Genomic DNA, 11,503 nt, shown 5'->3' with positions numbered 1-11,503 from the left:
ATGTCACAGGAGGCCTCAGGGGCACCAGCAATGCCAAGAGCAGGGCATGGCCAGACTAAGGCCAAAGCACGGTTGCTTCTAGGTGCTGACAGGAAGAGGAACCGCCTCAGCAAGACAAGGCAGGACCTATGGGACAGCACTAGCTGGAGTAATCACAGACTGAGCAGAGCCACCTCTGCCCCTCGAGGGACCAGAGCTAAGGGAACAGCTCATGGCAGGGTAAGGACTCTTTGGACTAGAGGAGGGAGCTGGGGAAGGCAGGGTTTGAGGGCAATGAGATGCCACCTCTGAGGGCAGAGCCTCAATCGGTATTTGATGGCTCCACCCAAGGGCAGCATCCTTAGGCCCATGGTGCCACGCTGGAGGTGGGCAGGACAGGTCAGAACTCCATGAGAGCACAGCTCAGAGAGGTGACCTAACTACTGTCTGCTGAGAAACTCAGGCCCAGAAGTTGTGAGCTATGTAAGGTCCCTGAACAGCAGCCAGTGGTGGCGGACCTAGACTGAGTATTTGTTATTTATTTGTATTTATTTATTCATCTATCTATCTATCTGTCTGTCTTCCAGTCAGAGTCTCATGTAGTCCAGGCTAGCCTCAAACATCCTCTGTAGCTTAGAACCTGGACTTCTGATCCCTTTGCCCCCACATTCCAAGCGCTGAGAGTATATGCATAAACACCCAGTTTATGCCGCGATAGGGATCGGGCACAGAGCCTCACACATGTTAGGCAAACATTCCCCCAACTGAGCTACATCCGCAGTCCAGGACTGTATGTTCTGACTCTTGTGCAGAGTCCTTTCCTCTTTACCTAGTTGGGTCAAGGGTCAGCTAAGCAGGGGCATGGCTCTATGCTTCCTATAGCCCCCAGGGTACAGCAGGCTCTAGATTGGGAGTAGAACAGATGTTAATGGCATAATAGAAAGAAAGGACTCTTGGGTTCTGAGCCAAGTGTTGCCACCTTCCTGTCATCTGATCCCGGTCCAGGCCTTCCTTCATTTTATTATGAAGCCTGGCTTCAAACCAGGGAGGCCCATTAGCTCCATAAGATGACATGGCACTAATAGGGTCCTTAGAAGTCAGGATCAACCAGGTGTGGTGGTGAACTCCTATAGCCCCAGCACTTGAGACGTAGAAGCAGGAGGATCCCAAATTCCAGGTCATCCTGGGCTATGCAGAGAGTTCAAGTCTAGCCTGGGCTAAAGGAAACCCTGTCCCAACAATAGGAACTCTGACAAGAGAGCAGGGTGAGATGTACTCAAGGGGGCCTCTCTGCAGAGTGAAGCCTGCCCTGAGAACGCAGCACGGGAGCGGACCCGGGTGAGGACACTGCGCCAGGCCTTTTTGGCCTTGCAGGCTGCTTTGCCTGCCGTACCTCCTGACACAAAGCTTTCCAAGCTGGACGTGTTGGTGCTGGCCACAAGCTACATAGCCCACCTCACCCGAACGCTCGGTCACGAGTTGCCTGGCCCTGCCTGGCCACCCTTCCTGCGTGGACTCCGGTACTTACACCCCCTCAAGGTAGGTCGCTGGCCTAGGGTCTTGGTAGGAAACCTTGGGGAGGGAAATGGAATTGGGGGCATTTTCCTCCTGTTCTCTCAGGAGGGGGACAGAGGCTGGCTCTTGGGGTGGAGCAGTGACTGGGTGTTGTCTGCATGGGAGTGGATTGCTCCAGGAGGAGAGAAACGCTCTGAGATTCTTAGTGTCTGGGGAAGAGAGGAGTGGGTTCCTGTTCTAAGGCCCAGGACCCAGGAGAGTCACCCATTTCCAAGCAATTTCACCTCCTTGAGTAGCGTGTGGCGCCTGCCTTTCTGGTCTCTGACTACTGTTGCTGCAGACATCTGGTCTCTGGGAGGACAACATCCTAAACCCCCCCCAGTGCTCTGGAAACACCCATTGGAAGGCAAGCCACCCGGTGTAGGTCAGAGGTCTTCCAGCAAGCACCATGGCAAACCATTACCCAGTTTCCTGAACCTTAGCTTGAGAATGCACTAAGACTGGATGCTGAAGATAAGCTGGAGGCCAAGCTGAGAACCTTAGGGCAGTCCCCCTGCACCCCCACTTAGGGCAGTCCCCCACACTTAGGGCAGTCCCCCCACACTTAGGGCCGTCCCCCCGCCCCCCCCACTTAGGGCAGTCCCCCGCCCCCCCACTTAGGGCAGTCCCCCGTCCCCCCACACTTAGGGCAATCCCCCTGCCTCCCCCCACTTAGGGCAGTCCCCCGTCCCCCCACACTTAGGGCAATCCCCCTGCCCCCCCCCACTTAGGGCAGTCCCCCTGCCCCCACACACACTTAGGGCAGTCCCCCGTCCCCCCACACTTAGGGCAGTCCCCCTGCCCCCCCCCCCCCCCACTTAGGGCAGTGTCATCTGTTGACTCGTGAGAACCAAGCAAGGGAAGATTTACAGATGGAGACCTGAGGGCAGGGAGGGCAAGGGGCCAGGTTCAGTCCGAACCCAGGCGTCTGGCCACAGACCTCTCCACCAAAGGACCCCAGGCGCTTCACAGGAACCTGTGCAGAGAGTATGCTGTGAGCCAGGTATAGTGGGCCACACTCAGTCCCAGTACTCAAGAAACAGAGGCAGGAGGTTCCAAGTTCCAGGTCAGTCTGGCAAGGTAGCAAGACTCTGTCTTAAAATTAAAACAAACAAACAAAAAAGAGCTTGCAATATCATAAAGGAAGGGTGACCTTTGCCCTCTAAAAAATCTCCCCCCCCCCGAGATGTCATATATTCCAAGCTGGCCTAAAACTCAAATGTAGCCAGTGATGGCCTCGAACTTCTGTTCCTCCTGCCTTCACCTTTCCAGTGCTCAGATTATAGGCTGGCGTACCGCACTTGGTTTACACTAGGCTGGGGGTTGAACTCAGGATTTCGAGCATCCTAGTCAGGTGCTCTACCAACTGAACCATGTCTCTAGCTGTCGCCTTTATTTTTTATAATGGCTTCTTTTTATTGTCTCTTTCTTGTACATGCTGTTCTTCTGAAATGTCCTGAAGTGTTTGTTTGTTGTTTCTTGAGAATATAGCTGAAATTCAGGCTTCCGAGATTAAATGGGGTTCAGTCTAAAATGCTAAAGGTAGCACTGGATACAGGGCCATGGAGCAGCAGCAAGGTTCTTATCTGTAAAATGGTGGTGAATATAAAGCCCTGTGAGTAGCAAATGAGAAATAAATATGTTGGTGAGTGAACAGAGGAGGGGCGGGGAGAGAAGAGGAGAAGAGGAGGGGAAGGGAGAGGAAAGCCTAGTCTAGAACTCTGACAGATTAGTGAAGAGATACTGAACGATGGGGGAGCGATGGAGAGGACAGGCTCCGAGCGGCGTGATCCTTGTTTGTTCGTTTGTTTTTCGAGACAAGATTTCTCTCTGTGTAGTCCTTGGCTGTCCTGGAACTAGCTCTTGTAGACCAGGCTGGCCGCAAACTCCCAGAGATCCACCTGCCTCTGTCTCCCGAGTGCTGGGATTAAAGGTGTGTTCCACTATCGCCCAGCGATCCTTGCATTTTCTTAAACCACCCTTATTCCTGAGAGGAAGGCCTTGAAATCCTTGCAGGGTGTGAGCCGAAGAGCCCCATCCTCACCCTCTTCTACCTCTGGCACTGCTCTGCCCAGGGCACCTGTCTACCTTCCTCCAACCAAGTCTTGCTCTTCTTGAGGTCCTTACTGCCCTCAGTGGGCTCCTGTGCCGCTGCCAGGCAGCAGGGAGACCCTCTAAAGCTGTGACATCCAGAGAATATGTCAGAGGATGCCAGATTTAAGGTCTTAATTGTTTCCAGGCTATTCAGGACCACACAGTAGCTGTGTTAATCATTCCCCGTCTTCTGTCTTCTCAGAAGTGGCCCATGCGATCTCGTCTTTACGCAGGAGGCTTAGGATGCTCTGGCCTCAATTCCACCACAGCCACCGCTGCCAGCCAGAGAACCAGGGATGAAGAGGTGGGGTCCCAAGTCTCTGTAGCCACAGATGTTCTTGTCGCCGATCCAGTATCTGCAGCTCTTGGTAACAAATGACCAGCCCCTCATCCTCTTCTCTCAGACTGTGACTCTCACGTAAGGACCCGGATTTTCTACAGCTCTCCCTGTCTTTCCCCCTGACTCTCAGCCTTTGGAATTGACTCAGGCTCAACTTTCAAGTTCAGGCTCGGCTTCCGGCAGGCAGAAGAAGCAATGGTGACGTCAATGGTGGAGAGTTCTGAGGGGACCCAGGATGAAGATCTTCACCTTTGGCTCTTAGGAGGAGACATTCCTGGCACTTCTAGGGTAGTGGGCAGGAAGTGAAAGAGCAAAGTGTTTGATGTGGTTTAAAGTCAAGCTAGGGAATCACCCTCCTCTTACTTCCCTAGGCTTCTTCCCAGCGAGAAAACAGAAATGACTCTGCAGGCTCAGGTGGAGGAGGCTAGGGTGGCATTAGCCCCAGGCGCTCTTGGCCGCACAGGGAACAAGAAGGGCTTTTGGTAGCAGTACATGTGACCTCTAGGTCACAAGGTCACAACCCCAGAGAGGAAACTGAAGAATAAAGTGTGATTTTTTTTTAATTGCCCTACAAGATACTTATCTAACATCAAAGAGGAAGTGAAAAGTTTAGGGTTCTTGTCCCTGGATATGGTCTCTCCAGCTGCCCCCATCACCACATTCCCCCACCAAGGCCCTGCATCCTTTCACACTTTCTTAGCACGGGCTCTGTCTAGAGATGAAGCCATCACACTTACACGGCTTACATTCCAGGGGAACTCCCAGCTGTCTAGGGGGAGATGGTTTTATCCCAAAGGCATCTCTACTTTCACTCAATGAGGCAGCCAATCACAGCCCTGCCTCCAAAAGGTTGGCACCATGCACTCAGCTGTCTCCTGGAAGAGACTAAGACGAGGCATGTGTATCTTTCTCGGGGGGGGGGGGGGGGTGACAACTATGGTCTTCATTTCTGTTATATTAGAAACCTCGCCTCAAGAAAATACAAGACAAGCATGTCCTCTGTGTCATCACTAACTGGGGCTTTGTTGGTTTGGGTATAATCTATACAGTTCTAGAAATCAGCTCCCAAGGCCAACTTCTCCCCACAGACATTGACATCCCAGGCCTGCTCCAAGTCGTGGGACAGAGTGCCAATATTTTGCTATAGCTTTAGCGACACTAGTCCTTGACCCTGAAGAAATAATTGGAGGACAAAGCACGCAATGCAACGAGCCTTCCAAGTCAGGTAGAGTTTCAGAAAGGCTCCTGAAGCCTAGACACAGAAGAACAGCCTTCCTGTCAAATTTTAGTAACCAAGGCCAACTAGAGTCCTAACTGGATGATCGTGAGCCGAGTGAGGCTTAGGCAGGCTGGAAGGGATGGGTCTGCTCCTCCTGGGCTGACTGACCAGGGCATTCGGGGAAAGGGGGTTGAGGGGGTGACTCAGCAAGCTGGGGTGTAGCTAGAAGACACAGAACGTCCCAGCCAGAGCTGCATGGGCTGTGGGGGAGCAGCTGGGCTGTGGCTGGGAGCCATCGCAGAAGGCCTTAGCCAAGGCCAAACACATAAATCTGCCCGGTCCCGCATTTCTGCTAAGAGACCCTGAGAACTTGTCCAGAGCTGATGCGGGCAGCTGGACGGGGCCAGGCAGGGGCAGTGACCAGGTGTGGGAGGGCAAAAGCAGTATTCTTCACAAGACCATAAAAGTCCAGCCTGGGGGGTTCTATTTTTAAAATCAAATACAGCATCTCCCTGGTTGAGTTGTTGGAGGGTGGTAAAAAGATGTGTCCATGATTTCCTCCCAGTCGGTGACATAAAATTGGTCTCTGGGAGGGCAAGGGACTGGTTTTGGGTATGTACTGGAAGTCCCCTCACAGCCTAGAACATCTCCCAGTGATCGGGTAGAGTTAGATTTAGAGCCTGGAGTGTCCACCCTGCCCAGACTCAAGCTTTTGCCTCATTTTGACAACTCCCTCAGGACTGAACACTTATCAGTGCCCTGGTGGAGAAGACAAAGAGGATGAAGATGGTAGAGGATTGGGTTAAGAAAAACAAGCCCATCAAAGAGGAGATACTTTTTGTTTTTATTTGTTTTGTTTTTTACATAGTTCACTGTGTAGCCCAGGCTGGCTTTGAACTTGAAATTCTTCTGCCTCAGCAGGGATGATGGGCTCACAGGCCTTTACCTCTCTGCCCAACTAGGATATGTTTCTAAGGATGCTTCCAGGGAATATGGTTTTCTTGGCGACTAAGACAGTCATCTGGTCCAGTCACCCCTGCAGTGGGGAAAGGAGCCAAAGCCAAAGGAAGACCCAGGGCATGACTGGGGCTCCACCCTCTCTAAGGAGCCCAATACTGCCCTTGGGAAATAGCGCTCTGGGGACTGGAGTCTGTAAGCCAAGCAGAAGCAGGAATGAGCCCCTTTGTTCCCACAGCAGAGGAAGAAAAGCACCTGCTGACTGGGAGACCTATGCTCTCCAGTGCTGGGGACATGACAGATAAGGGCAGTTAGAGGCCGTAGAAGGAGCTGAAATCTGTCTCCATCAACAGCAATTCCCTAGGACCAAGCATGCGCAGGGAAGAATATGCCTAATTGAAGGTGACATGCGGTGTGAAGATTCCCTGGTCCAGGAGTCAGTTGCACAGCTGCACCCAGTGAAACTAGTCCATTCTGCTTTCTTCCAGTCCTTCTCAGGGTGAGGTGCAGGCAGAGTGGGAAGGAAGACCTCGCTGTTGCCTCCCTCCACCCAGCTGGATGTGCTCCAAGAGCCCATGGCTGAGGCTCCGATGGAGTTTTGGAAGGGCACAGTTAAGGATGACGGTGGCCGTGAAGTTCACCAAACTGGGAATGAATGATAGGAACTCTTGACTGTCAGTTTGACTGGATTGAGAGATGCCTGAGGCTTAGTCAGGAGTATCTCTGGCTTTATCTGTGAGAACTTTTACCAACTGAATGGCTTAGTCCCTTTATAGATTCAAAATAGAGTATTGATAAACCCGGCAAGGTGGCACACAACCTTTAATCCTAGCACTTGGGAGGTAGAGGCAGGCCGATCTCTGTGAGTTGGAGATCAGTGAAGCCAGCCAGTGAGATCCTGTCTCAAAAACAAAATTAGACTACTGAGTCAGGCAGCAGTAGAGATGCATGTCCTTAATCCCAACACTTGGAAGGCAGAGGCATGCGGATCTATGAATTCAAGGCCAGCTTGGTTTAGAGCGAGAGTTTCAGAATGGCCAAGGCTATGCAGAGAAACCTTGTCTTGAAAAACAAAAATTAGACTGTAGGGTAGTGATGGAATTGTGGACAGGCTGGAGGACGTTCTCACTGGGGTTGTGTGCTTGGGGATATGTCGTCCACGGACTGAATTCTCTGGAACTTTGGACCACAGTAAACCTTTCCTACATTGCGTTGCCTCTCTCCGGAATTCGGTCACATCAGTGTGAACATTAGTGGAGAGTAAGATCAAGATGTTTTCTAAGAAGTAAATCCTTCTTCCTCTTCTGGGAAGAGGCCGGATAGGATGAGTGAGATAACACCCGCTTCTCCCTTTCCTAGTGTAAGCCCTGGAAGTTTATTCTGTTCTAGTTCAAGGCTGGGCAAACCAGAGCCAGTGGGCCAAATCCAGCTTCAGTGTGTTTGTATAAATAAAGTTTTTTGGGGACAGGTCTGTACATTTGTTAACATTATGGTTGTCTTTCTCATGCCAAGGAAAAGAACTCAGACAGTCACTGAGAATCCCAGAGCATTGGCTATCCAGACTGTATAGGACATTTCTGACCTTTGTTCATCTTGTAATTCAAAAACATCATAGGTACTCCAAGTGTTTCTGGGAACCCTGAGTAGTCTAAATGACTAAAATTATTCTCATAATATAAGAACACAAGATGCAGGCCTCATCATTTTAAGAGCACTGGCTGTTCTTTCAAAGGATCCAGGTTTGATCTCAGCACCTACATAGTGGCTCCCAACCAGCTGTAACTGCGGGTTCAGGGGATCCGACACCGTTTTCTGGTCTCTCTGGGTGCTGGCATATATCTGCTGCACAGACATACTTACGGGCAAAACACCCATGCACATAACATTTCGTAAAAATTAATAAAAATAAAAAATCCTAAACAAAGAAAAATACAAAATTAAAGGGGGCCTGGTGGTGGTGGCGCACGCCTTTAATCCCAGCATTCGGGAGGCAGAGGCAGGAGGATCTCTGAGTTCGTAGCCAGCCTGGTCTACAAAGGCTAGTTCCAGTATGGGCTCCGAAGCCACAGAGAAACCCTGTCTCTAGACAACAACAAAAACTCTGTCTCTAAAAACAACAACAACAATGACAACAAACAACAACAAAAAAAGAAAGAAAATTAAAGGGGAAATAAATTAGCATTAAAGAAAATAAAGAATACAAGATGCTATAGGCCTCGTTCCTCTCTTCCTTCCCATCCCCCTCTCTCCCCTCTTTACCTGCGGGTTTTCACATTTGTTTCTGTGCATGCCCTGGGGCACACAGGAGCTCAGCAGACAGCTCACAAAGGCTGGTTCTCTTCCCAGCACATGAGCTCCGGGATTGAACTCAGGTGAGCATGGCGGCAAAGAGCCTTTCCCCACTGAGCCCCTTCACCAGCTCAGCAGTGTGCTCTGGCCTCGGTCTGTTTGCCCTATCTAGCTAGTTAAAGTAATCCTTAAAGATAGTGTTGTGTGTGTGTGTGTGTGTGTGTGTGTACGTGCGCGCGTGGGATGTTAAGGCCAGAGGATGCTCTTGGACTTCATCCTCAGGAATGCCATCCACCACAGGGTCTCTCCAAACCTAGGCTAGACCTGCTGGCCCCCAGCGTCTGTCTGGACAACCCTAGCATTGGGAATGCAAGTTTGCACCACCACACAGTTGACCTCGTTACACGGGTTCTGCGGAGTTGAACCTGGGTCTCTACGCATATAATGTAAGCGCTTTTTAGAGTGAGCTATCTCTTCAGCCCTCTTTCTTTCTATTTTTTTTTTTTCTAAGACAGGGTCTCACGAAGCCCAGGCTGACCTTCAAATCACTATGTAGCCAAAGACAGCCTTAAAGTCTGGGTCTTCCTCCTTATACCTTCTTTGTCACCGTGCCTAGATCAACACGTTTTGATTTGTTATATTTGTGTGAATGTGTCTCAGAGCGGTGAATGTGTGTGCATGTTAATGTATGAATGCACACATGCATGAGCGTGTGAGTGTATGTGTTCGTGAAGGCAGGGCGTTGCTATCAGGTGGCTCTTTCAGTTGTTTTCCACATTATTTTTTCAGTTTTATGCATTTTGCTTGCTTGTATGTCTGTGCACAAAGAGGGTGCAGTGTCTGCAGGGCCAGAAGAAGTATTGGATCCCTTGGAACTGGAGTTACAGACCATTGTAAGCTGCCATATGGGTATTGGGAACTGAACTAGGGTCCTTAGGAAGAGCAGTCAGTGCTCTTAACCACTGAGCCATCTTTCCAGCCCCTGTAGAGAGTCTCTCATTGAACTTGGAGTTCAACCACATGACTATCCTGACTGACTCAAGGGCTACAGGTATCTGCACTCCTAGGAATGGTCACAGTTCACTGTGGAAAATTTAAATAGTTTAAATGTCATATGCAGCAGATCTCAGAGAGTTTAAAGGACCACAATTTGTTAAGTACATCCCGGGTACACAAATTTAATTCCTAGTTACCTGATAGAGGCTCAAGCCCAAAAATCATGTACAGGAGGGTAGATTAAGCTTTTTTCTAGAATTAGTACTCTATATGACCATTAATATCACAGCAGAAAGTGTAATTAATCTTATAAAGTTTGAAACAATATTTATTTATTATTTATTAAAAGATTTTATTTATTTACTATGTATATAGTGTTCTGCCTGAATATATGCCTGCTATCCAGAAGAGGGCACCAGACCCCATTACAGATGGTTGTGATCCACCATGTGGTTGCTGGGAATTGAACTCAGGACCTTTGGAAGAGCAGGCAGTGCTCTTAACCACTGAGCCATCTGTCCAGCCCTGAGATAATACTGATACCTTAAGAAAAGTTTTGAGGAGGCAGATGAAACTAAAGGATGATGAGCTTAGTGGCTGTAGAACAGTCCCTTAATTTTGTTTTTAGCTCTGTACCATACCAGGTTCTTCTGACCTGAGACAGAGACTTTAGATTTTTCTTTAACACGCATGCTTAGGTTTAGAGGAGAGAGCCATGCTCCAACTCCAAAGACAGCTTATATTTTTAATTGAACTGGGACTACAAAAAGACCATTTGCCTCATATGTCTGTAGAGAGCAGCAGAAACGAATGTTAGGGAAGATTTATGAAATTTTATCCTGTTGGAAATGTAATATACCAATAGGCCAATTTGCTCTTTTTCTTGGCGGCATTTTCTCCGGATGATTTGTCCTTTTCTTCAGATGTCTCTTTTGTCCAGCTGTCTTCAGATTCCTTAGTTGGCTGCCTTCATTCTCCTGAAAGGACAAAAACAAAATACTTCCCCAACCCTAACTTCGGGGACTTTTCTTTTTGGCTGGTTATATCTGATCAAGTGAAAAGTATTTCTTAGACTTACTAGTTTTATAATCCATTCATCTATGAGTGCTGATCTTGCCTTTAAAGACCTAATCATGCCTTTGAATTCTGAATTAACATTTTCAAAAGCCAAAGATTCAATTACTATTTGTCTAATTTCTGGATCTATTTACAGCTGAAGTCAGTCTTTGTATATATATATATATATATATATATATATATATATATATATATATATACAGTGAAGGCTTCTTTTGGGCCTTGTATAATATAATTTTAGTAAATGGCTCAGTCCTCGATCCTGACTCTTCTGTCTTGTCCCAAGCATTCATAGCTGCTGTACGGCGTAGAACCAAGGTGTGATCATCAGACGTAATCTGTCTTTGCAACCAGCATAATGGTCCTCACCGAGGATTTGATCTTGGGAAGTCTCATAACCTCTAGCCCTACCTCATTGTTCTATGACCCTAGCTTCGTCTCTCTGCCATGCTTTCCACTGTAACTGAGGACCAGCTTCCAATGCTGCTGTAACTAAATCTTTCCAGTCTTGTGGAATAATTCTGTTCTTAGTGGCCCATAAAGAGGTGAATACATTCCATATGAAACTCTTGCTTCCTTAAATCACTTCAAATCTAACATTCCTATAGGATTCCAGTTAACTTCTGAATAGCCTTGGGGATGCCTATCATCTGGTGGTCGTATTTGAATGGTAACTGGAGAATTTAAGGTTGGTTATCTAATAACCTTGGGCTATTCCTCTCCAGTTTATAATGCAATGGTGTGGAAATTTCTGCTCTAAACTCTTCTGTCTGTGTGTGTGTGAATATTTTTCTTAGTTCCATTAGTCTGTCTAAGGATTTTATTTTATCAGTCAATTTTCCATATTTGGCACTGATGTCAAACAACTTTTTTAGGCATAAAACAAGAATTACCAAAATAATAATTGCTACCAATCCCAACTAAGTTGATTATCCTTTTAATTGTTCAGTTTTCAAATCATTCATTGTGGAATCATACAAAGGCCTAAATCCCTCCAT

At 48.2% G+C, this 11,503-nt stretch overlaps 1 protein-coding gene across 1 annotated transcript; it reads left to right on the top strand.

The window, feature by feature from the left end:
* LOC121439544 (transcription factor 23-like) lies at positions 1–4,346 on the top strand. The gene is made up of 3 exons (XM_041640044.1): positions 1–219; positions 1,276–1,518; positions 3,830–4,346. The coding sequence occupies exons 1-3, from the start codon at positions 1–3 to the stop codon at positions 4,004–4,006; spliced, it is 639 nt and encodes a 212-aa protein (XP_041495978.1). The 3' UTR covers positions 4,007–4,346.
* The last annotated feature ends 7,157 nt before the right edge of the window (positions 4,347–11,503 follow it).

This window comes from Microtus oregoni, unplaced genomic scaffold (assembly GCF_018167655.1).
Source record: "Microtus oregoni isolate MIOR12 unplaced genomic scaffold, Mior012 000062F_ref0000492, whole genome shotgun sequence".
Classification (NCBI taxonomy): domain Eukaryota; kingdom Metazoa; phylum Chordata; class Mammalia; order Rodentia; family Cricetidae; genus Microtus; species Microtus oregoni.
The sequence above is the reverse complement of the archived record's forward strand: the minus strand, read 5'-3'. Positions and strand labels throughout refer to the sequence as shown.

What these genes read in the sequence shown, in the direction of transcription:
- LOC121439544 (XM_041640044.1), top strand. Translation starts at nt 1, where the DNA reads ATGTCACAGGAGGCCTCAGGGGCACCAGCAATGCCAAGAGCAGGGCAT. An exon ending in AGGGAACAGCTCATGGCAGG is followed by an intron (nt 220 to 1,275) that starts GTAAGGACTCTT and finishes GCCTCTCTGCAG; the next exon opens with AGTGAAGCCTGCCCTGAGAA. An exon ending in GGTACTTACACCCCCTCAAG is followed by an intron (nt 1,519 to 3,829) that starts GTAGGTCGCTGG and finishes CTGTCTTCTCAG; the next exon opens with AAGTGGCCCATGCGATCTCG.